At 37.3% G+C, this 27211-nt stretch overlaps 1 protein-coding gene across 1 annotated transcript in view; it reads left to right on the forward strand.

Annotated features, from left to right (window-relative positions):
* The window catches only part of SOHLH2 (spermatogenesis and oogenesis specific basic helix-loop-helix 2), a 44778-nt gene that overhangs the window by 8579 nt on the left and 8988 nt on the right, over positions 1-27211 (forward strand). The window contains exons 2-7 of the mRNA XM_058670856.1: positions 3879-4093; positions 9618-9679; positions 9761-9865; positions 11896-11995; positions 14476-14586; positions 26926-27073. Coding sequence (XP_058526839.1) covers positions 3879-4093; positions 9618-9679; positions 9761-9865; positions 11896-11995; positions 14476-14586; positions 26926-27073 — 741 coding nt within the window. The remainder of the gene's footprint in view (positions 1-3878; positions 4094-9617; positions 9680-9760; positions 9866-11895; positions 11996-14475; positions 14587-26925; positions 27074-27211) is intronic.

The raw sequence follows: 27211 nt of genomic DNA on the forward strand, positions 1-27211 counted from the left end.
GTAATTCTTTGAAAAATCATAAAAGGAGAAGAACCATGCCTTCACAGTATGATTTTTTTTTAATTTTAAAATTTTCTTGGGAAGATTTACAGAGAGAAGGAGAAACAGAGAGATCTTCCGTCTGCTGGTTCACTCCCCAAGTGGCTGCAAAGGACAAAGTAGAACCCATTCACAGCCAGGAGCCAGGGTCTTCGTTCAGGTCTCCCCCATGGGTGCCAGGTCCCAAGACTTTGGGCCATCCACCACTCTCCTCCCAGCCCATAATCAGGGAGCAGGATGGGAAGTAGAGCAGCTGGGACAGGAATGGCACCCATATGCAACCCAGGTGCTTTCAGGTGGAGGATTAGCCATTTGAGTCATCACATCAAATCAGTGTGAGCTTGAAGACGAAACACAATCGAGACTATAGATGTGGTCCAGTGAAAGCTAATCAGAGCTTTCGGACCAAGGATCATGGCAAAGGGTTTCAGGGGCTACTGCTCATTGACTTTCTGGAGAGCAGAGTGGTAACTTCTATTTCAGGAGATATTTTGAGAAAGCCAGAAGTTTAAGCAGAAAAACACTCTTGGAAGCTTCCCCCAGGGAGTGTTCTCTTCCAAGACAGTGGAACTATTCCTCCCTCTCATGGGACAAGGGCAGTTTTGGGAGTTTCTCTAAGAGAACCTTGGATTTCCATCTCACAGACCTGATTTGGTTCCTGAAACTTCTTTTTGTCTCTTAATCTCCAGATCTTTAAAGGCTTGTGTGTTTCTTCAGGAATGTAATTACAGCCTCAGTCATGGAAATGCAGCTTCATTGACTTGGTTAAATTCCTAGTGTCCTCAGTTCTTAAGGCATGGACTGAGTGGTATTGCAAAGTGTGGACATTTAATAGAGTTTATGTTGAAGAATAAAGCTGATATAGTGTATTTAATCCCTTAGTTTCTTTTCCCATGCACTGTTTGAAGTGCCAAATATCATATACTGTGACAAATATCAGAACGTGTGATGCACCTAAAGAGCTAGTAATTAAACCTTGTGTTATTGCACAGAAGTAAACACATAGCTCAGTGGGTTATGATGACAGCTAAAAAAGGACACACACATACGCATGCTGTGGTGGCACTTGAAAGCGCCAAAAGGCAGTTAGCCTGTTCATAATGCCTTTGGTACAATTGTTTCTACATATGAGCAGTATCACATCACATACCCACCTCAGGTTAATTACCAAATCGGTTTCAGATAGTAAAAATCCCTAGGAATCCTCTATCAAGGAACATTTTAACATAAATGGAGATGACTGTGATGCCATAAAGGAAATGCTAAATTTACTTCTAAATTTACTTTGTTTTTCAAAGATTTATTTGTTTTTATTACAAAGATATACAGAGAGGAGGAGAGACAGAGAGGAAGATCTTCCATCCAATGATTCACTCCCCAAGTGAGCGCAATGACCAGAACTGTGCCTATCCGGAGCTAGGAACCTGGAACTTCTTCCAGGTCTCCCACGTGGGTGCAGGGTCCCAAAGCTTTGGGCCATCCTCGACTGCATTCCCAGGCCACTAGCAGGGAGCTAAAAGGGAAGTGGAGCTGCCAGGATTAGAACCGGCGCCCATATGGGATCCTGGTATGTTCAAGGCGAGGACTTTAGCTGCTAGGCCACGGCACTGGGCCCTAAATTTACTTTTAAGTTTTATTTGTGTATTTGAAAGACAGAATTACTGACAGGGAGAGACAGAGATCTTCTATCTATGGTTCATTCCTTAAATGGCCACAATGGTCAGAACTAAACCAGGCTGAAGTCAGGAGCCTGAAACTCAATCAGGTCTCCCATGTATGGGGCCATCCTCCATTGCTGTCGGGAGTACATGAGCAGGGAGCTGGATGAGAACTGGAGCAGCCTAAGCCAAAACCAGAATTTTTACGGATGTCAGCACCACAGGCAGGGTGTTAACCCACTGTATCACAACACACAATCTTGTTACCAAATATTAAGTGTTTATAAGTGTCAGGTAGCCTTTCATCAAAGGCCAAGTGACAGACTAGAAAAACAAATGATTTAGACCCAGAGTATATAAGCTTGTACAGAGATGTAAGGAAAAAAAACACACACACACACAAAGAATAGACAAATGGGCATGTAGAATAAGTAGAATATGCAGTAAATAGAAGTATAATGTATTCAACCGCACCATTAATTTGAAAGTATGCCAATTAGAAGCAAAATTAGGATTTTTTGTTTATTTTTACCCAGTACTGGCAATTTTTTAAAAAGATTGAGAACAACCAATCTTAGTAAGGGTTATGGGAATGGGTACTGAAATATACTATTGGAGATATGAGTTTCTTATCAGTTTAGCAATGTTTAAGCTGAAAAACAAAAGCAAAGCCTGTCTTATATTTTTGCCTTTAAGATTACATATTTATATGTTTAAGATCTAGTAATAAATGCCAAATAATTTCACAGTATTGTAATAAGATCAAAATCCAACTTTAGGAGAAAGACTCGATCCATTACTATCTAGAAGAGAGGACGGGGCTGGCTGCTGGCTTGGGCCTGGTCCAGCCTCAGCCAGTGTGGCTCACCAGGGAGTAACCGGAGAGCTCCCTCTCTCGTGGCTTTCCTCTTTTTCCATAACTCTTGACTTTCAAAAAAACAAATAAATCTTTAAAAAGGTGAAATGGGGAAAGTATTAAGAACCTCACATCAAGCCTGGGTGTCCACAGTATGATAGCAAACATGTTGAAGAAAATAAATCTACAATAACTTGGGAAATTAGAAAATATTTTAAAGATATTGTCAAATTATAGTTTTTAAGTGAAAACAACTCACTTTTAACAAATGTAATTCTCGTTTAAAAACATTTTATAGATAAGCGTACATATGTATGTGTGTGTATTATATGTTTGGCATAAAAGTTGGAAGGACAGATAATCTATAGACAGTGGTTGCTTCTGGGGAAGGCGGTGAGTGGAGGTTTGAGAGCTGCTTATTAAAAAGAAGAGGGAAGGAAGAGAATTAGAATGTGAGCCTATAGAAGTGGGAACGCTCTGCTGACCTTGAACTCCTGCCTGGCTTTCTTGTATCTTACCTGCTCTTTCCTGTTCCCCTTGGGAAACTAATCCAAAGTCCCATTCTGGCTTAAACTGTAGCAGCATCTAGCGCTAAAAGCTGCTTTTCTGTTTGTGCAAGTGTTGTCACCTCCTGCACCCGCTTCTTTTGGCTTCCCTTTTTAGTTAGCCCCCCAATGTTTTCTTATGTGGATCTGTTTATCACAGAGTATTTCCAGTTGTCTTCCAGTTATTTCCAGCATCCTCATTCTTGGTGATTTTCAAGGAATTTTATGCGCTTAGCTGTAAAAAGAAAGCACAAATCCAAGGTGAGCATAGGAAGTCTGTTTTTTCCCCAATTGGATATTCTTGAAAATACCCTCTAATGAAAATAGTCATCTGAATTCCTAATAGGGGGATTTAAATAGCATGTGGATTCTATTCAAAGGATTTTGTTTCCTTAGGATTTAGGAATTTGCATTTTTCTTTGTCCTCTGGAATGTGTATATCATCATAGTACATTGTATGGGAGAGATGCGAGCTTAGTTTCCACAGCACAGATTTTCCTGTGGGACAGGTGATTAAGAAACTGCCTCCCAAGAATCTCACTGGGAAAAACAGAGATCTGTAGGAAAACCAGGCAAAACTTCAGGAAAATAGCGTTAAATCCATTCGTCCCCCGGGGTGCCCCGGGCATGAAGTGCCCAGCCCTGTCCCTGAGGTGTTTGCCTTCGCCTGGCCAGAAGCCGCTGTGTTGTGGACCTTTCTCTTACCCACTGCTATGTGACATTGTCTCTGTGCCTGGTGAGTAATTGCATGGTATGCTAGCCCTCTCCCTTCTCTTTCAGGTGAAAATAGACCTGTTATTAGTCGGGGACCTCACCGTGGGCTGCCTGGCAGACAGCGTGCAGCAGTTCTTTTCCAGCGCCTCCGAAGTCACCATCACCATCAGTGACTTGAAAAAGGCAGCCATGCTCTTGAATGAATGCACGTTCAACATGGTTTTCCTCAAGATGGCTTCTTTCCTAACCGCTGAGGAGGTCGAAGCTGTCAAGTTAATTAGGTAAACTTGCAAAAACTGGATTCTGTGCCTGTAGGCTTTGCAAAAACAAGCAACAACAAAAACTAGTTCTATAAAAATCCTCAGAAGATGTGTTTCTATTCTGCTTTTTAAGATGAAAAGAATACCTTCATAGGAAAAATCTATACACTGGCTGCTTTTTATTGCCACTTTGGCTTACTATTACAGAAATTATGGTTTTAACTTGACAAATAATAGATACAAGTAAGAATGTAAAAGTTAATTGGTTGTAGAAATTTAGGGTTATAATGCTTATATTATTCCTGTAAGTAAGCCTTTAAAATAATAAACCATTAGGATGGTGTATCTTTTCAGAATTCATCAATTTTATGGTTGAAGATTCTACAGCAAGTGAGTCCTTAGCCAGTTGTGGACTAGAGGTGTCCCTTGACGTCTCAAGGCTGATTGCATCCATTGAGTCCAGATACTGCCACCTCTAGTACTCTAGTTTTGTCTGTTAGTTTGTAGAAGCCCTGCTTTTTTTCTAACATACTCAAGCTCCAGAGAATTGATGTCCAGGGGCAGGACATTTAGGTTTTTCTTGGCTTGGATCCATGGAATGTTGAGAACCGTAGGTTGAATTCAAACAAGATCGTCTTTCTATAAAGATTTGATAGAGAAATGGTAAGATTGAAATACACGAGAGCTGATCAAAATTAGGACAGGCCTTTCCAGGCTTAGAAGAGAAACTTTGGAGATATTATGGTAATCCCAAAAAACCAGGGAAACCATATTATTATGTTAGGACAACACACATGCACCTGGAGAAAGAAAGCTCTTACAACCACTAGGTTACTCTCCAGATGGCTACAGTGGCCAGTGCTGGGTCATGTCAAAGCGGGAACCAGAAGTTTCATCCATGTCTCCCACATGGGAGGCAGGAGTCCAGATACCTGGGCCATCTTCTGCTACTTTTCCAAGGCCATTAGTTTGGAACTGGATTGGAAGTGGAGCAGCTGGGACTAACTTCCAGTGTCACAGGTGGCAGTTTAACTGCCTGCCTCACAAAGCTGGCCCCTAACTTTGTTTTTAAAATTTAAGAAAGTCTGTAGATAGGGTCTCCCTGGTTTGGAATTCATCATAATATCCCATTTATGTGATTTTAAAGAAAATCACAATGGATATATATAATATGAGCAGAGCAGAGTTAGGCATTAAACCTATGTTGGGGCCCAGCATGTTAACCTTGTGTCTAAAATCCTTGCCTTGCATGCACCAGGATCCCATATGGGTGCCAGTCCTAATCCCGGCAGTCCTGCTTCCCATCCAACTCCCTGCTTGTGGCCTGGGAAAGCAGTCAAAGATGGCCCAAAGCCTTGGGACCCACATGGGAGACTCAGAAGAGGCTCCTGGCTCCTGGCTTCGGATTGGTACAGCACCAGCCATTGCAGCAGCTTGGGGAGTGAATCAGTGGAGGGAAGATCTTCCTCTCTGTCTCTCCTCCTTTCTGTATATCTGACTTCCCAATAAAAATAAAATAAATCCTTAAAAAAACTGTATCGATAGATGAGAAACTGAACTGACTTGCCTGAGACCACATGATTTGCTTTCACAAAAGTTAGACTGAAATCCTTACTTTCCCCTTTGGAAAGTATGAAGTTACTTGATTTTTGCATTGAACTCACCTCTTTTACGTCTTTGAGAGTCAGTATGTGCCAGACGCACTATAAACCAAGCCTATCCATGGTAACAGTAGAACACTGAGCCAATCAGTTTGGTGGGTCTCTCTTCATTCCAGGAGCATGACTTTAGCTGTACTTCTCTGAATAAAGGTGTTTGTTCCTTACTAAAGATATTTTTTGAACAGAAGAAGAATAAAGTTTAAGTTAAGAAGATGTATGCTTAGCTGCAGTTCTTAAAGCCCAGGTAGTGAAAGCAGAGCATTGGCTGTCTGTCACCCCGTTAGCAGCATCTTATTACAGATACTATAGTAACAAGTAAACTCACTGCTTTCACATTACAGTACAAGCCCCAGTTTTGTTAAGATATTTGTTGCAATAACAAAATATTGTATTTATTCTGAATCTCAAATAGGCCTCACCAGGTTAGTGTGGATGCTTTGTTTTCACCAAGGAACATCCTAAGGGTTAATTGCCCTCAAGATAATCACAGTTCACGTGGGACACTGACGTTTGTCCCTTGCCAAAATGAATTTAGAAATCTCCCCCAGCTTCAAAGGGCCTTGGATGATAACTTTCAGCAGCCAGGGCATTTTGGAGGTTCTTGGCTAGCATAGTGTTCTTGGCCAATCAGCTCAAAATAAGAAGAGCTTTTCTTTCCTTTCCCTTTCCATTTCGCTTCTTTTCTTTTCTTTTTCTTTTCTTCTTTTTCTTTTTCTTTTTCTTTCCTTTCCTTTCCTTTTGTTTTCTTCTTTTTTTCCGTAGCTGCCAGGAAGCAGCTGTGGGGCTGGGATGGGCACTGCTGCTGCTTGAGCAGCTGGCTAGTACCAGAGAAGTGGGAGAGAAAATGGACTGGGTAGTCTTTTGGATTTAGAAACAGCCCTACCTTTTTCCATTGTTGGAAACATATAAGTCAATTTGACACAAAAATATGTTAGTCTTGGATATTATAGATTGATATAGCTGAAGAATGTTCAAGTGTTACATCCAACAGAGTGTGAATTCCTATGTTTTTATCATTAGCACAGAATCAGTGACCAGCCCCAACACTCCACGGGCAAGGAAACCCTAATTGCTGAGCTGGACTGGAGCTTCAGAAATCGATAGAAGTCCCCACAATCCAAGGCTCTGGTCTCCAGCCCAGCCTCTCATTCACATTTTGTACAAATCGATAAGCTAAAGAGTTTCTAGTTTCCAGGATCACCAATAAAAACATCCTCCTTCTAATGAATGGATATTCTTTGAAGCAAAACCAAGCAACACAAAAGCAAAGCAAAACAAAAATCTCCCTTGTTCACCCCATCTAATACAACTTCTCCTATCTGCCAAACAAATAAATAAACTGCATGCATGCCTGGGAACTAATGGGGACCTTCTCAACTGAAGTCAGTTGGTCTTAAAATTTTGCGATACACATTTCCTTCCTCGTCACGTTTCACAGACTATCCCGTGTAAATGCAACAGTTCTTCCAACTACACTCCACCTATGAGAAGGATACTGATATTTGGTTTTCCATGCCTATACCTGACTCCAGCATTCTCTGCTCATTCTGTTTTTAACCCTTCCATTATAGTCCTCACTTTCTCACCCATGTATGAAGGCATCCTTCAGAGGACTCTTATTCCCACCTGCCCTAGCAGCACACCTGTCTTCCTTAGGTCCACATCCAGGCAGTCGGAGGATGGCCAGGTGCCGTCTTCCTTTCTTCCTGTGCCTGTTTTGGTCATAGTATTCTTTCTGAGCCTCTCATTTCTCCATACAAGCTATATATCCTTTCTTTTCTTCCCTCTCAAATGCCTCAATTCACAAGACAGGATCAAACCTGAGTACATTTTCCCTTTAAACTGTCACCTTTAGCAAGAATCCTGCTTCTCTTAAATAATATAGTGGATATTCTGAACTACCGATTTTTCTGTAAGTTCCTCAGATAAGCCTGCTTTCTCCACCCTCAGCTATTGCCTGGATAATTGCAATATGATCTTTCAGTTCTTTATTTTAAAGGATTTATTTATTTGAAATGCCGACCTCAGAGAGAAAGGGAAGAGAATGTATGTTCTGTACGCTGAATTACTCTCTACGTGGCTGTAAATGCCAGGACTGAGCAGGCCAAGAGAAAACCAGGAATCTGGAACTCCATCTGGTCTCACATGTCAGGGCAAGGGCTGACTTCTGCTTTCCCAGCTGTGTTAGCAGGGAGCTAACAGTACTATGTATTTATTTTGTGTCTGTCCTCTCCATAAGAGCAAAACCTTGTCAGGTTATTCACCAGGACACCTTCCAGTCCTAGTACAGCCACATTCTCAACATGTGCGACTCAGAGAAACATGTAGGTTGTTATTTCAACATAGAATGATAGGTACTTATTTCAAATGCATAAATCGGATAAACTAACAACACGGCATGGATATTCTTCTGGTTCTAGTTTTAAAGAATCCTACCCATATCTAACTGTATATGCTACTATTGATTGAAAATTGCAAGTATCTAAGAATAGTTTATTTTTAAGAAATTTGAACTATTTAAAGTCCAGTTCACACTAATATTGTCTTTGGAAATTCTTTTTTTTTTTTTTTGGTTAGTAGTAAAATTCAGTATTCATCAACTTATCAAATATTCTGACTTACTCTATTTCACTAAACTTTAAGATTTTTCTTTTTTTTATTTAAAAGAGAGAGTTACAGAGTGAAGGAGAGACAAAGAAAAATCTTTCTGTTCACTCCCCGAATGTCCACAACAGCTGGAGCTGAGCTGAGCCAAAGCCAGGAGCCAGGAGCTTCTTCCTGGTCTCCTACATGGGTGTAGTGGCCAAAGGCCCCGTTCTGTGCTGCTTTCCCAGGCTATAAATATGGAGCTACATTAGAAGTAGAGTAGCTGGGGCTCAAGCTGGTGCCCATATGGAATGCTGGTGCCTCAGGTGGAAGCTTATCTTACTGTGCCACTGTGTTAGCTACCTGTATTCCTAAGCAGCTTAGCTGCAGTACCACAGCTGTCAAGTTTTCATTCGAAAAGTTCCAAACATATGAAGGTAGAGAAAAATGGACTTTCATGCTCCATTTTTTCATGCTCCATTTTTCCAGCTTCAACAGTCATCAATGTCTGGCCAGTCTTGCTGCATTTCTGTTCTCTCCAGCTCTGCCTCCTACTCTCCCTGTCTGCCCACTGGTGGGTTATCTCAAAGCAAATCTAAGATGGCATTTCATTTCATGTTTCTTCTCTTTTTTTTTTTAAAGATTTATTCATTTTATTACAGCCAGATATACACAGAGGAGGAGAGACATAGAGGAAGATCTTCCGTCCGATGATTCACTCCCCATGTTTCTTCTTTAATAGGGATCTCTCTAAGATAACAACTCTTAATCATAGTGCCAATATTATTCTTGAAAACTAGTAAGAGTTCCTTAGTGTCATTGATTATCTAATCACCGAATTTTCCCTACTATCTTACTTTAAAAAGAAAAACCACCTAAGTTTATACATATCAGGATTCAGCTTTGTCTTCCCTCTCTTTTTTGGCTTGCTTTTAATTTGCATGTATTTTTTAAAAGAAATTGATTGTTTTATGTAGAATTTCCCATGTGCTGGATTTTGCTGATTTCATCCATACAGTGAAGTTTAAAATATCTCTTATTTTCTCCCAAATATCTTATAAATGTGATCAGATAAATTTTTTTTAAGTAACGTTTATGTTCCTTTTCTTTTAATAAACAGAAGTCTTTTCTTTCAGTGATTTGAGATACTGCAGTCACTACATTTCCATGTTAATGCTATCAGTTTGAATTCAAACAAAATAAAGAGAATCCTTGTATTTTAGTGTTTAATTAACAAAACTCTTGAATTTCAATTTTTCAAATGATTTTTCCTTACTTTAACATTTTTACTTCTTCAGATTTGGCAAGAAGAAAAGTGCACACGTGCTGTTTATTTTTATAGTTCCTGAAAATTCTTCAGGTATGTAACTGCTAAGTGTCGTATTTGTTATTTTTGCCAAATAAGAATCATAAAGTCAGTATCTAACACAAAGATGCTTAGGTTGTATTTCAGGACATGGAGCTGATATTACTTTAAATGAACCATTGACAATGGAAAAAATGAGTATTGTGATAAAATACTGGAAGACATATTTCTCAAATACAGGTGAGTAAAAAAATTTCTAAAGCTTTGGGAAAGCTAATTAAAATCCTATGAAAACTATATACATTTTTAATGAGTTTTCACTTGGACCTTATATTTGCTGATGCTCAGCCACCTGCTATGTACTATAAAGATTATGCAGTCTTTGGCAGACAGTCACAAGAAAATAGGGAAATTTATGTTCTTTACCTGAGGAAAAAAGTTTACATCGTTGGAGATATAAAACATGGTCCTCAACAGATTCGCTATTGTGATAGGAATGTTCTTCCACCCCTCTCCACTATAGTAGGAAAATTATGTTACTTTTTTTTAATAGCCTTGCTGCTATTATTGCTTAGCAAAACAAAATTAATCATGTTGTGTCATTGTATGAATGTCTGAAACGCTGGGTCACTAGCCTTGGATCTTGAAGTACTTTCTGCTTTGCAAAAACACTTGCTTTTTTTTTCCCCTTTCCTTTCTTTTTTTTATATTTTATTTTTTTTTATTCATTGATTACATTGTATTATGTGATACAGTTTCGTTGGAACTCGGAGTCACCCCTCCCCTCCCCCCGCCCTCCCCCCATGTGGAATATTCCACCTTGTTGCATATCCACTGATCAAGTACAGTTGAGATTCCCTCTTTGCAAGCATAAGTCTCATAACACTTGCTTTTAAGTTAGCTAACTTTTTCAAGTTAATTGAGTGATTATTCTTTTCTTTCAAATTTTTAGAAACAGAAAATTGTTGCCAGTGCTTCCATTTGACTTCATGTTTGTAATATCTTTGCCTTTTGTAGTATGTGTATCACTGGCATCTAAACACTTTATTTAGCTTTGCTTGTAAAAGAGAAGACTCCAACGTGTAAAAATAAATTCTGTGGAAATCATTGTTGGACAGTGAATACAAGCTTCAGCATCTTCTAGGATTAAAATGACCGTCAATGGGGAGGAGAAGGGGTGCAGATTTGACTATGCAAGAGCAATAATTTGGGGGGATCTAATGTATAATTTGCTGACTATCATTAACAGTTCTGTACTCACAGTGTGCTTGAAATTTGCCCAAAGGGATAGATCTTAAGTGTCTCACCACAAAGAAAAAGAAAAGGAGGAGGGAGGGAGGGATGAATGGATGGATGGACAGAAGGAGGGAAGGAGAGAAGGAAGGAAAAAATAGTAACTGTGAAGTAATAGGTATGTTAATTAAATTGGAAGTTGTGACCTTTTTTTACAGTGAATGTATAAATCAACTCAAGTTGTAAAAGTTGAATGTGTATAATCGTGAAATATCAATAAAAAATCAATAAAAAATAAAAATTTAAATAAAATCAATATATTTTTAAATTGGGCCTGAAAGACACTTTCAGTCATCTTAAATAAACCATATTTCAGATGTGTAAGTTGAAATAGACACTCATCTTTTTAAAAATGTTTTTTAATAGATGAGTGAGTCTGTTTTGTGGCATTCCAGCTCCTGCTGTTTCAACGTTCTTCCTGGAAATGGCTTACCAAGTTGACCAAGGTCCTTTTTGCAACCTCGTATTTGATCCCCTGTGCAACCAGAGCAGCTGCTCCTCACCTGTCCAGCAGCCCTCGATTGGTCATGGCCTTGTCTGCTTCCAGTGGTCTTAGCTTTACTCTCAGGATGAGCAGCTGCCAAAAAATAGTTCTTTTTTTTTTTCAGATGCCATATTTTGACAATGCAGCTGTCATTGAAAACTCATGCATATTTTCTGTCTCTGGACATTAATCTATAAATAGGAACTTGATAAATCAGAGGCATGTGTTTTTAGTGTAACTGTCATGAAGTTACTAGGATCTGGTTGAGAGAGGGCGTCCAGAGATAAATAGTGTATAGTATTTTAATTTTGTTTTGTAACTTAAGTGGCTGAATGCTTCATGGGTAAAAATTTCTAAATTGTCCTCCATATGAAAGATGCTGCTTTGTAAAATCTGTTGAATGACAAAAGGTACAATTGCTTGAAAAATGAGGGTTTGGGTGTTTGTTCAGTATCATCTTGTTACTAAAATGGTCCCCTTTCCAAATGTTCAGTTAGGAGTGAAAGTGCTAGGAGGCCTGAGGAGCCCGGATTGTCCCTGAAGAGATGCTGCAGTGAACCCCCGGGGTATTTTTCTCCTGATCTGTTTACCTGGTTAGTTACTTTGTATTTGTTCATAATAGCAGTTTTGACTATATGCGTCTCACTTAAAAAGTTCCAGAGAACTAATTGATTGTACTAGAGGTGATAAAAAAAAAAAGAAGACAAGGGTTTTTGGTAGAAGAGGAACACAACATTTCTGGATTTCAGAATTTTGAGCTTTGACCAGAATAGTTCAACTGGATGTAAGAAAATATTTCATAAATAATTAGTAGTGATGACCACAGGAGAGCAGATCAAATTGTAAGGTGATACGTCCCCATCCTTGAGGGGCTTTGTCCATGTTGACAGAGAGTGTAAGTTGAATAATTATTATAATAATAATTGTGGCAGTCAAAAAAAGTTTTTTTTCAAGTAATGCTTTCTTCAGACAAAATATCTGCAGTCTGAATAGAAAAAGGCAATCTTACCTGTTACTTATTATTCAGCCTTTTTTCTTAAACTAATGAACTTATCACTCCAATTATTGAAAACTATTCTTAAAGGGAATTTAGATTTTTTAGACATACTTCATATATCTTAGATACAGTTCTAAGATGATAACAATGCTTTGCTCCCTTCCTCCTCTCACACCATCCTCCTTTCCTTTTCCAGTTTTAAGAGCATAATGATGCTTCCTACCGTTTCCCTTCCTCCCTGCTCCTCCTCCTTTTCTTATTTTTCCTTTAATTTTAGAGCATACTTTTACTTTCTTTTGTAATAGAGAAAGAGAGATAGACAGCAAAACAGCCAGCCAGCCAAAACACCCACTAGTTCATTCCCTCAAATGGCCCACAATGACACTAGGTTGAGAACCAAGCAGGCAGCTGAGAATTCCAATTCAATTAACGTGTCCCGCTGGGTGGGTTGTACCCAACTGCTTGAGCCATCACCATTCCCAGGGTATATATTAGCAGGAAGCTGATTTGGAACTTGAGTGGCTTAACCACAGACCAAACACCCATCCCTTAGGTAGCTTTTAGAATAATCTTGTTGGCATACAAGGTGAGATGTAGTGCATCTTTTTTTGTGTCTTTGTCCCTCTCAGAGATTTTAGAACTGGCATTCACTACTGCATTGGAGAGGCAGTTGAACTAGAGTAGTTGAACTGACAATATATAGTTTAAATAAACTCAGTTTTCATGAATTTTTTTCTTTGCTTAAGCTGATTTATAAGGAGGTCTGTAGAGTGTGGATATAACTGCTAAGGTCATGAGCTCTGGGGATGGTGAGAATTTTGAGTCAGTCATTTTTGGAATTTGTACAATGTAGTCATCTACTATTTTGAACAAGGAAGAGGCTTGGCAACTTGGCAGCCAGTAAGTGTGGTTAAACCAGAAAGAGCTCATTTAAATTGTACAAAAAATCAATAGCCTTCTTAACTGTATTTAACTGTAACCTCAGATATTTACTATATCTGGGATATGATCCCATCTCTTGGTTATGAGGTCTTAGAATATTTATAATATTTTTTTGTATTCTTTGTAACTGTTTTTCAATGTTTATTCATCTTGAATCTTTGTCTTTTATTGAAATGGTACCATTTCAAGTAAAATTTGAAACCAAGCCATGTTCTTTGAGATAAAGGAAAAATGATTTGTCTGCAAGTTTCTTATGTAAATATTTTTTTAATCAACTAAAATGCACGAAGAAGTTTTAGTATAGTGCTGCCAAAGCAAGCACGGAAAATCTTAGACAAATTGGGTTCAGGTTAAACTGCTGCCTGGATGGTGCTGTTCCGTATAAATGTTTATTTGAATCCCAGCTATTCTACATCTGGGTCACCACTGAGCTAGTGTGCCTGTGAAATCAGTAAAAGATAGTTCAAGTATTTGGGCCCCTGGGACTCACGATACCTGGAAATTGGGATCCGTGCCTCAGCATGGCACAATCCAGGCTATTGCAGCCATTTGGGGAGTGAACCAGTAGATGGAAGGTCTCTCTCCCTCTCTCTCTCTCTTACTCATTAACTCATTCACTCACTCTGTTGCTACTTGTGCCTTTTATCCAACTAAAATCTATTTTTTGAAAGAAGAAAAACGATAGAACCAGAAAATGTCTCAATAAATGACAGATTTTTGAATGGAAGGAATTTGCCCTTTGGTTGATAAAAAGGGTGTATATTGGCCTTCTAATTTTGTTTTTTTTTCTCATAATGTACCTTTACTTTTCCAGGGAAGATATGGTCATAATTTTAGGAAATCATAATCAACAGGGACAAAATGTTTTAATCCTGCTGTCATGTTATTTTATTAGCATATTTTAAATTTTGATTCTTCATTGAATTTTTAAGATGATTGATGAATTCTTTGAGATGTTGAAATAAAACATGCTGTATGAAATCTGTAAAGCAAATTGCTTTGATATGCATTACATCATTGAATGAAACAAGGGAATTAGGAAAGTATCTTATGATTTGTGTTTTGGTGTTTATAGATTAATATTGCCTAATAACTTTCTTCTTTATATGTGGTAAAATTTTCTTTTGTTTCTAGCTCTGAATCTCTAAGAAATGATATTGAACTTGAATTAAAGCCTCCTTTGTCAGATTTTGAGAAAAACAAAAAGATTTCTTGTCTTCATTCAAGCAAAGAAAAGCTGAGAAGGTGAATTCTGATAATCTTCCTTTTAGCATTATTCATTTGTAGGGAGAAATCACATTTACAGATTTAATACTTTTAAAATTTACAGTTAAAAGTATAAATGAAGCTAGTCATGTTGCTGCCTGAATACAGACTACTCAGTCATGCAGCCAGATAGTCATTCAAAAAATATCTAGATTGCTCCTAGTATCAGAAAATAGTGAGTGTACTGAATGGCAGCTGTTTCTGTCTGGTTGACTTTCAGGTCACAGGTGGGAAGAGGCAAGAGGTGCAAGGCAGAAGGACGATACTGGGGAGGTTAGTTAGGGAATTTAGTTACAGCCTAAACTGTTTAGGAGGGTACTGTGAGAGTATAACAAAAGAGTGATGTAAAATTTATGTGATACAATGAACACTCTCGCAGGATGTTAGAGAGTGAGTTGACTGGGGCCACAGAAGGAGTCTGTAATAAGAAATAATGTGGTCTTAAGATGTGGTATTGCAAATGGGACAGAGGGTGAAAGGCCAATTTGAGTTATAGATAGGTATGCTTGATTTGAGAATGGCTGAAGGAGTTAAGTATGACTCCCAGGTGGATGGAGCGATCATTGACTAAGCAGGCAGTAATAGTAACAGCAGTTGGTAGTCTGACAGGTATGAAGTAAACATTCTTTTTTTTTTCCTTTTTGAATTTGAACGTCTTCAGATCTAAATGGAATAAGGAATTGGTCCTTTGATTCTAGAGAAAGCTCAAAGTTAGAAATATATCCTTAGAAGAATCAGGACACCACATCTCTTTGGAGCAGTGGAGATAGAAAGTGATATATGATGCCTGAAGAAGCATGCATGGGGAAGTCAAGTGGAGAAGGAAACCATGGGGAGTCTAGCAGCAGAGTAGGAACTAGGGAAAAGGGAAAGGGCATCCAGGTGGATGAGAAGAAAATCGAGAGGGGGTGTGTTGAGACCAGCAGAGAAAAGTTTTCTAAAAAAAAAAAAAAAAGTGTGTTTGGCTGTATCACAGGACACAGAGAGGTAAGTTATGAACTGATCACAGACTGCGTTTAGAAAACCTGAACAGCATAGATGTTGACAAAAATGATTTCACTGACATGGTATTAGAAAGGAGGCACCCTTGCAAAAAGATGAGAAGTGAAAAGTGGGCACAGGGTTGAAAGGAAAGATAAGATGAAGGTATATGATATAGAACTTGCGACTTAGACTGAAAGATTTTGGTAAGGCTGGGGTGAGCTTGAATATGCTTTTCTATTGCAAAAGAAACAGCTTGAAGAGAGGGAGAGAGTGCATGCTTTCATGAGGGGGCTTGGTCATGAAAATACTCATGTTTTGGTTTTCTGTGACTGAATCAAACTGAAACTGAAGTGTGTTGGCTTGAAACAGAAGCTATTTTATTCTGTCTCATAGTTTTATGGATTGGAAGTTTGAGCAGAGTCAGCCAGGCAAATCTAACTGAAGTCACTTAGGACTTTTCAGCTAGTGGATTGTCCATTCATGGGGTGGTCCAAGACATCAGATGTCTGAAACCTTGACAGGGAAGGCTGGACAGCTGAGCTCGGCTGGGACTGACCTCAGCATAGTCATTTCAGGGTTTCTGGCCTTCAAGAGCAGTTCAAGGCTTCTAGAGAGGTTACAAGACACAGGAGCTGGAAGCAAGCAGATTTTAAGACCTGGACTCGAACCAGGAACTGGCCCACAGCCACTTCTGCCATGAGCTAATAGTTAAAGCAGCCCACCCACATCCACAGGAGAGGAGAGGGTTGTCCCGGCATGGAGCCCAGAGCTGTTGGTGATGGATTCAGCTTCACTGGGGAGATAGAAGGCTGTGGAATGCAAAATGGCTGGAAGAACACCTCTTCCTCTGAAAATATAGAGGAGGAATTAGAGCTCCAAAATGGATACAGATAAAAAAAATTAATAGGACCAGACAGGAGAAATTGCTTCCAAGATCTGGGGAAGTTTATAGGCTTTAGAGCCTAATGAGATGGGCTAGTGGATGGGGCTAGTCTTTCCCAAATGGGTTTCACCTAGGTTTATGCAATGGCCAGGGAAAGAGCCAAGAGCTATTAATTATTTCTGTACCATATATTTCACTGGTTTGCAGCAAAATGAAAGAAACTACAGTGTAATGAGTATTTTATTGTTCAGTTGATATCCTGAGATTGCGTTCCTCATACTGTATTTGGTATTAAACTCTTGGTGATGTTGGTAAATTGTTACAGCAAAGCAGTATTACGGATATAACACTTTTCACATGCACAGGTGTAATGCTGGTATGCTTCATGGTCCCGCAATGTTATGTATCTTTTTTTAAAATTTGATGATTGATGAACATTACAGTCCAAGAACCATTCATCTGGTAGATTAAGATGCCTAGAGAGTACGACATTATTCAAAGAACTAGAAATCTTTATTTCCCCAAAGAAAGGTTGTGATAAAGACCTTTCTTTTTCCCCTCTGAAGATTTACCTGGCAGATTCTGAAATATATACAAGCCATTCGTAATTCCTTTCCTTTCCTGTACATTCTGCCCATGCCCGCTGACCTTAATATGATAGATTTTTGTGTTATCGCCCTTCCTCCTCCTCCTCATTCTCTTCATAATCAGCTGCTTTACCTATGTACTTGTTTTGTTTTTAAGAAGTGTAGGGGGGCATAATGTTTGCTGACATTAAGGAAATGATGTTTCTTGGAAATGGTATTGACTTTGGGAGGGTTTTTTTTCCTCTTTAGCAGTGCTCATACCCCTTCCCTTAATTCTTTATTGTAACATTTTAATAAAAGTCACATAATTCTAACATTCTTGGTGGAATACCTTTTGTCATATACTTAAAACACATGTAAATACGTGTTTCTCTAGACATATGCATGTTTCCAAGGGCTGCCCACATTTTTTGTGTGTGTCCATGGATCTGACACGATGAGAGTGTCACAATGTTTAAGATGTAAAGAAATGGAAGTGAGTCAAGCCACAACCTCCCTCAAGTCAAGGTTTTTCCACATCTGCCTAAATCATGAAAAATTCAGGGAAGATCGAATAGGAAATTCTCTGAGTGCTCCCAGAAGCTGCCTTTTCAAATGATCTTCAATATTAATTCTCTTTATTTCAATGAGAATTTTATAATAAACATGCCAATTTATTTTCTTAAAAATCTCCCCAAACTGTTTTTTGTGATTGTTTTTTTAAATACATCAGTTTGTTAGAGATCTGATATTTTACAATTCCATTCCACTCTCAATTTTTAAAAATTTTTCTTTAATTCCTTTCAGCAGTGTTTTTTAGTTTGTTGAGTTTTTCCATGAATGTTTTGTGGATTTAAATAGTATTATAAACAGTGCTTTTTTTTTCCCATTTGTATTACCCAAATTTTTATTCCAAGCATATGGAATGCGTTTAGTTTGTTGGCCAAGTACCCTGCAACTTTTTATATCTATCCATTAGTTCTAATAATCTGGGGGTAGATTTATTAGGATATTTTTATTATATACAATTTTATCATCTATGAATAAAAACAGTTAACTTTTTCCTTTCCAGTAATGGTGGCTTACTTTTTTCCTGCCTTAATGCCCCAGCTTTGTCTATCAGGAAAATTTCTGAATTTGAAATAAGTAGGCATCCCTCTGTGGTTTCTGATCTTAGAGGCAAATTGTTAGATCTTTTGCCATTACGTGTCATAAATGCTACAGGATTTCCTACAAGCCTTACATCAACTTAAAAAACTTTACTTCCAATTCTACTTTAGTTTTTTTATCAAGAATAAATATAAAATTCTGGTTTTTTTTCTGTGTCTTTAAAGGTTATTATGTGATTTGCTCTTCTGTTTTTTAATGTGATCAAAGTATTCATTTTTCAGATGCTGAAAAATGTGTGTGTTACCCTTTTATTCATTGTAGGGTTACATTTTGTTTATATGTGTTTTCATGAGTATACATGAATATATTCTATTTTCTAATAATGTTTTCATGTGATGTTGATGTTAGAGAAGTAACAAAATCATGAAATGAAATGAAGGTTTGCTTTCTGAAAGAATTTATATAGAGATTATATACCTGATGGAAATTAACCATGAATTCATCTATTGGAATTTTCTTTGTCAGTTGGTTTTTATTACAAATTTATTTCTTTAGTAATTATAGATATTAATTGATGTCTTCTGTGGTGGTTTTAGTTAATTTATGTCATTTAACCCAGGTTGTGGCATTTATTGAGCAGTTTATTTTTTTTTAAAGATTTATTTATTTTTACTTAAAAGAGTTACAGACAAGCAGTGAGAGATCAACCATCTGCTGGTTCACTCCCCAAATGGCCTCAGTAGCCAAAGCTGAGCCAGTCTGAAGCCAGGAGCTTCTTCTGGGTCTCCCACATTGAGTACAGGGTCCCAAGGCCTTGGGTCATCATCCACTGCTTTCCCAGGCCATTAACAGGGACCTGGATCAAATGGAGCAGCCAGGAAAAGAACCAGTGTCCATATCGGATGCTGATGCTGAAGGTGAAAAATTAATTCAATATACCACTATGTTGGCCCTATTGAACAGTTTTATGTTCATAATGTTCTCATTTTATTATTTTTAGTATTCTCCATTATATAATTTTGTAGGTATATGGCTTCCCCCATCCCTTTCTTTCCTCTCTTTCCTCTTCCCTTCCCTCTTTTCCTCCTGTACAAGATTACTTCTGAGTTGCAAAAATTTTCCATGTGTTTTCCTGTATCATCATGTTTGCTCTTGCATCCTCCTTGTTTAATCTTGGGCTGTGATAATCAGAGGTATGTAAAGTGCAAGGGCAGTTTTTTTCTTATATCTGTAGAGGAAATTTTATTAGTGAATATCGTTGTTCCAGACGCATCTAGTAGATGCATACTAGGGATTTTAAAAATAGTGATAAACTAGACAACTAGTATTTTATATATATATATCACTACATTAATCATGTCTTCATAGGTCATCTATTTTCCTTTACTGCATTGTGTAAATCATGTTTTATCAGCTAAAATTTCCAAAAAGAAAGTAAGATAAGGAGATTTTCAGAAAAAGACCTCTTGGAGATTCTGATGCCGGCAGACCTGTAGGATTAGAAACCTGAAGGATGTTCTTTTGTTGTTGTTATTCTTTTTATTTTGTTGTATGACATGATTTCATAGACTCTGGGTTTCCCCCGACCCCTCCCCATGTCCTCCCCCTATGTTGGATTCCTCCACATTGTTGCAGTAGTACAGTTCATATCCAGTTATGATTCCTTCATTGTGAGCATGTAACATGCATGGAGTCCAGCCTCTTATTGTCCAGATAAATTCAACAGTTTCATTGCGAGACCATCCTTGGTTTGAAAGTAGAGCTGGCAGAATATCATCCCCTCCAATGAAAAGCCACAACATAACATCAACAACAATTTACAACATCATGGAGTTAATTGACATGGTATTGATTGACCAATATGTTAGAAAATCCAAGTTCTTAAACCACAGCCTGTGACTACTTCATTGACATTTCAATTTTAGTTTATATACAACCGGCTGCTATACACCTTAAAATGGTTTTAGGATACTATTCAGCTGTCTTGTGTCTATTTTAATTTTTATGTTTAGCAGCTTATAGTATTGAAGCGTAATTTTTACTGAACTTGGCGAATTTCAGTATAGTTCAAACAGACTTATAACTCTAACAAGTCATATGTTAACACTTGGGGTGCAGAACATTTTTAGGAGGGGTGTGCAGAGAAATCTTTTATACCTTTGTGAGGAGTAACTGATCTTTGTGTCCTACGTAGTAAGGTATATGTGAGTCCAAGCTGACCATTTCCTGTCTGGTTCTAAGCTTTCCTTATTGGTCTCTGTCTATCTGATCTAATTTTTGGCAGGGGGTGGGAGTGGTGCCAGAGTGATCCTGATGGTCATTGCAAGAGAGGGTGGGGATCCAAAGTTGAGACCAGAGAAAGCTCCTCTCCCAAGTCCCGGTGGAAGTTTACTGTTCTTCTGTTTCTGAGGACCACTCAGGGCTCCTGGCTGTTGTTCCAATAACATTAGATCCTGTGAGGAAGGATCTGGGCTTCTATCCTGTGTGGGAGATCTGATAGGGAATGGATAACCTCAGAGTTCTCAGCCTAAGAGGGCACTCCAATTCCCCATGGTCTCCACCTAAAGGATATTCTTCAGGCTGAAAGGAAATAGTACCAACTGGTAACTTGGATTGCCAGGAATGACTGAATGGCTCTACAAATGATTGATATTTCAATCAATGTTTTCAAAATTGTATTTTCATGTATTTAAGTGTGTAGGAGCTCTATAAGCTGAAATTATAGCATTGTATGTTGAAGCCTGTCATATTTAAAAATTTAATGATTACAAAAACTGTAGCATGAAGAATGAATGGCAAAATGTACTTACCAAGACCACAGCCTTTGTATTTTTATATGATCTCATAAAATATATAAAAGTATTATTAAATGTTCAGATATATATTGTAATCCCTAGAACAATCCTAAAGAATTATGAAAAGGGCATGGTTATGAAGATAAAATTAGATTTTAAAAACTATTAAAAGTTAAAATGACGTCTTTGTTACTTAGTTAAAAACGAAGACAGTTAAGGAGGAAAAAAGAATGAAGAACCCAAAGAAGACTAAAGGAAAAAATAGTAGACTTTTATTTAGTTATCTGCAATTTATAGGCACTCTCAGAAAAGGTAAGAACAAAATATAGGACCAATCTGTAGAGGAATAGCCTTAGTTTTACAGATATAATAAAATGTATTAATAGAAAAATGCAACTTTGGAAGCAACATAATAAAAATCACATTGGTTATATTGATATCTAATGTAGCAGACTTGAAGACAAATGATATTACTTCAGTTAAAGATCGTACAGTAATGATAAAAGTGTCAATTTATCAGTTTGATAGAAAAAGTGTTTAAATGTTGATATTACATATATAACATTACATGTATGATATGTTGGGTTATATATAATTATGTTTTTATGTATAATAGATATGGTATTATACAATATATAATATGTAACATTATAACAATAATATTTAGTTAAGATATGTAAGAGTTAAAGAGGCAAATAATAATTCTGTGGCTCTTTAATTCTTTTAGAATTTTACACAACTAAATACCAAAGAATCAATAATATGATGATATGATCACTGTTAAGCCCCAATCTGCTGGATACTCAACTATAGTAGAATGTTCTCTTTCAGGGATACAGAGGACCTTCTCTGAGATAAGTGCTGAGATCTATAAGGCATCTCAACTCATTTAAAACAACTGAATTTGTCAAGATTGGATCTCCTAACCATGAGGATATTAAATTACAAATTAATCAGAATAACATTCTAAAATAAACAATCCATACATAAAAGAAAAACATTAAAAATTAGAAAGAATGTTAAAATAAATGATTACAAGAGTGGACTATAGCCAAATGTGTGGGATACAGCAAGAACAAATTATGGGGAAATCACTCTGGCTTAAATGCTTGATTGGAAAAGAGAAAAAGCCTGACAATCCCCAATATGGGATTCTACCTCAGGAAACTGGAAGGAGTCACACAAACCCACAGTGGGCAGCAGCTGGGCTGTGCGGCAGAATTTACCGATTTCCTAAGTGAAAAAGGAATTATCATCACACATCTTACAAATGTTTCAATATAACAAAGATAGGTGCTTTGAGAATTGCATTCCAATCAATCTTATGACTTAGATAAAAGGGACAAATTTTTTAAAAACACAATTTACGAAAACAAATCCCAGGTGAGGCAGAAAAGTCTAAATGTTTAAGCAGTAGCAGTTGGTAAAAACCTGATCAAAACATCATGTCCAAATGGTTTTTGGCAATGAATTTTATTGAGAATTTCATGAAATAATACCAGTGTTCAACAAATTCTTAAAATGAGTGAACTTGTCTAACCCGTTTCATGAGGACAACAAAATGTTAACCCTGGGAGACACATTATTTAAAGATTTATCTATCTTTCTATCTATGTTACAGGTAATTCCTGGTGCACATAGTCACATGAAAACCTAACAGTTTTATCAAATCCAATTGGAAAAGCGAGACAGGTGTAACAATTAAAAATTGTCCAATATGATTTGCTACATTAATAAAGTGAGAGACCACATGATCAACAGATTCAGAGAAAGTACTTGACAATATTTAGTAACTCTTCATGATGAAAAATGGAAAGTTTTTAGCACACATATGGAATAGAGTCTCTTCAAGGTGTGAAAGGGCAGTTATTACAAGCCTGTAGTTAATATTGCACTTACATCGTTTTGTCTGTTCCTTAAAAGGATGAAGAAAGCAAAAATGCCCATTCTTACCATGTCTTTTCTTCATCATATAAATAGTTCTATCCTTTGCACTTATTAAAGAAAACAAAATAGACACACACATTAAAAAAACGTAAAGCTCCCCTACTTAGAGGTTGTTTGATTTTTTTGTGTGTGTATGAAATCCTAGACATTTACAAAACAACCAAAAGGTAAATGTAGCAGAGTTTTAGGATACAAAATCAATGTACAAAAATTAAATGTATTTTTGTAGATTCAGAGAAAATATTTAGAAATGGAAAATTATGACTTATAATTTGAAGTCATAGCTAACACTGTATTTTGATCATGTATATTTTGAACTGTACACACACAAACATATATATATATACACATTGTAGAATAATTAATTCTAGCTAATCAATAAATGTGTTACCTTACATAGTTACTTTCTTTTTGGTGAAATCACATAGCATCTACTCTCTTTATATTTGTTAAAGAATTTAATGTCTTCAATAACTGTTGTTGCCTTGCTGTGCCGATCTCTAGAAATGTATACCTCTGCTTTGCCTACACTTATGAATCCATTGACAAACACATGCCCATTGTCCCTTGTTAGTATCCTCGGTCTACTGTAATCGAGCGCCTTTGTAGTTTCCATGTTTGTGAGATTAACCTTTTAGATACCACGTATCAGTGAAATGATGCAGTATTTATCTTTCTGTGTCTGACTTATTTCACTTGGAATAATATCCTCCAGGTTTATGCATGTTGTTGCAAATAACCAAAATTCCTCTTTAAAATTGAGCGGTGTGCCACGTTCCCTTAATCCATTCATACATTGATGGACACTTAAGTTCCATATGTTAGCAGATGTGAATCGTGCTGCAGTGCATGTGGGAGTTTAAATAACTCCTCAAAAGGCTTACGTCTTTTCCTTTAGAGGTATCTGTATCATAGTGGGATTGCTGGATTACAGGAAAATTCTATTTTAAAATTTTTGGAGATTGGCCCTACTGTTCTTCATAGTGGCTATATTAATTTGTGTTCCTGTCAACAATATAAAAGTATTCCCTTTTCTTCACATCCTCATCAACACTTGTTTCCTTTTGTCTTTTTGATTATAGTCATTTTAACTAGGGTGAAGCTACATCTCATTATAATTTTGATTTGCATTTTGCTTGTGATTAGTGATGTTGGGAAAAAAATAACTTTGGTTCTAAAGCTGGATCATAGCCTAAAAATGTAAAGCTTCTGAAATTGACTTTTAATAGGACTTTATTCAGTGTTAGAAATTGCTTATGGTTGCATCATCCAATACAGTAAGCAGTAGCAACATGTAATTATTGCATTTTTGAAATGCAGATGTTAAAGTATAGAGAATTTAATTTTGAAGTAAACTCAGCTGGCTGAAGTCTATATTGGACAGTACATTCTATAAGAATACAGGGTAATGTCTTCCCCTGTTAAAGGTAGATATCATTTAGATAATGCACAAATATCAATAACCAGTGAAGAGAGATGAGTTATGGTCATCAAAATTTGAATTTTTGTTCTCAAAAATACCTTTAAGGAAATAAATGCATAACTCAGAGAAAATAGTTGCAAAACAGATATCTGACAAATACTGGTATCCAGGATATATTAGGCCTCCAAAACCTCAATAATAAAAAAGACCTGCAGTGCAATTAAATATAAATAAAATACTTGAATATATTAGAAAATAAGCTGTGCAAGTGCTTGTTAAGCACAGGGGAAAGTGCCAAGCAGTAAGAGTTGTCAGGGAACTGCAAATTAAGGCATAATGAGGTACGAACACATGGAACAGGCCAAAATGCTAAAATTAAAACCACTGGCAATATGAAATAGTACCCAGGGTTTGGAATGATAAGGAATCTCAGATGTTCATATTGGAAGTGCAACATTATACTATTTTGGTAAAAGTTATGCTGGCTTTTGAAAGTTTTATTAAATGAACCATCATTCCTTTTTCTAGGTGTTTACACAAGAGAAGTTAAAGCATGCATTCATACATAAAATATAAATTATTCATAATGACCAAAAAATCAGAACAAACCCAGATGTTCAGATAAATAAGCAGCAGCATGTTTACCTTATGGAATACTGTCATTCAATAAAAAGGAACAAACTGCTAGGCCGTCACACAAACTTGAAAAATTTCATGCTGAGAACCAGAAGGCCTCTAAATGAGTGTGTGCTGCAAAATTTAATGTATATTTGTATACTGATTGAGGATTGCCAGAACTGATGTGGGACAGGAAAATGTAAGAAAAGTGGTTGATTTTTATCGGAATGGACATTACATTGTCTAGAAGCAATGCAGGGAACTTTCTGGAGTTCAAATATTGTTGATTAGAGGTTGTGTTACAAAGTTACATGTGTTTAGACTCATGAATTGTATGCTTAAAATGTATATGGTTGCTTTAACTTTTGCCCCAAAATAAAATAATTTGAATTTCATCTCTTCCGGTGGACTGTAGTATGCCTACAGTTTATTTTGAACTGTTTAAATAAAATGAGCTGAGATGGGGACAGTGGGATGATACATGTATGGCAAAGCAATTACAGGAAATGTTACTTGTTGACCCTCAGTTGTAGATATAGAAATGTCTGCCGTGTGGTAATTCTTTTAAATCTTCTTTGTATTTGAACATTTTCCCATAGAATGCTGGAAAATGTGTTCAGTAAGATTTTTCATCATGGAAGTAATAAATGCCTAGCAGAACTGCTTGGAAAACAGAAAATAAAAGGAATCCATTTTTATTCATATAGCCATTCAGAAATAACTATTCCCTAATTTTCTGCTTTTAAGCATTTTATGCATCATTTTTGGTCTTTTAACTGTTAGGATCAAATTGTATATGCTGTTTGTATCTCAATTCTTTCCCACTCAACTTTGTATCATTCCTATCAGAGAATAATGCACAACAGCTCACGAAAGCATCCCCCTGTGGTGTGTGTTTTCATGGTTTTCCATGTTTTACTCATGCTGCTGTAATTGGCATCTTTGTATACAATATTTGCTCATTAGGCTGGAGCTTTGTATGTGAAAGCACCTTGTCAAAGGCTATAAAAAGTTCCAGAGCTTTCCATTCATTCCTGAGATTATTGACTCTTCCATCCTTTTCCTTCCAGAACACTTCCTGAGGAACCTCTGCAGAACAATGAAAGCACCACAGTTCTAAAACATTGAAGTCACTCACTGGCTTATATATACAACTACATGTCTTATTTAATGTCATTGTCATTTCAAGGTTCAGAGAGATGTAGTCATTAGCCCAATGCCCCAGCTAGAAAGAACCAGAGCTAACAGTTGAGCCTGTGTATATCAAGGTAGTATATAGAGCACAATGTTTAGTACTCTATTAAATCTGTGTGTGAATAAATGAAGACACCAAGGGTTTCAATCAAGGATATCTACGTTGTCCTATGCATTTTCCTTGATAAGCATCAGAGATTTAGTTTCTTGATCTGGGTGTTGCTCTCATTGGCCTGTTGATTTATTCCTTGGGTCCATTCCTACCTCATGTAAAGGAAACAACCTTGTATATTCCTTGGACTCAGACCAGAGTTGTCTGTAAGGCCAGTGTATTACAAGCTGCTATTTGATCTCCTGTTGGAAATGTGGCCCAGCCCCAGTAACACGCACATCCTGACTGTTCTTACTTTTAAGTGTCTAGTGGTATTTGCTAAGGGATTCATAAGTAGAATGTGGTTTTCTCCTCCAAGGGCAGAGGGTCTGCAAACTTCCACTAGTGGGGGTGAGAGAGGCATAGGCCATGTCCCACTGTCTGGACCTCCTGTGTTGCTGCAGTGGTCCTGGAATGAGAACACAGGGACCATGCTCAGTGGTACCTTGGGAAAAGTTCCTGTGCAAACCCAGAGGCTTTGATTCCAGAGCATGTGAGGGATGTTGGCTTATTGGGACATGGCCTTTTTCTGAAAATGAGTAGAAGAGAAGGGGCTACTCCCTTACCATCAAATCCAGGAGGAGGCTTATTTGTCTTCATGTATAAGGAAGAAAATGAGACTAATGTGTCCTTTATTTTCTGATCAGAGAGCGAATCAAGTATTGCTGTGAGCAGCTGCGTTCTCTGTTGCCTCATGTCAAAGGGAGAAAGAATGACGCAGCTTCCATTCTGGAAGCAACCGTTGATTACGTGAAATATGTCCGGGAGAAGATCCCGCCAGCTGTCATGAACCAGGTATTCAACTCCCTACATTTTGAATTCATCATGATAGACTAAGCTGTCATGCTGTAATTTTAATTTTTATCATTGTAAATGTGTCTTGATAGATATGAGAAGTATATCCAAATCTATTTCTGTCTATCCATCTCTCTA

The sequence above is a fragment of the Ochotona princeps genome, chromosome 12, assembly GCF_030435755.1.
Source record: "Ochotona princeps isolate mOchPri1 chromosome 12, mOchPri1.hap1, whole genome shotgun sequence".
Taxonomy (NCBI): Eukaryota; Metazoa; Chordata; class Mammalia; order Lagomorpha; family Ochotonidae; genus Ochotona; species Ochotona princeps.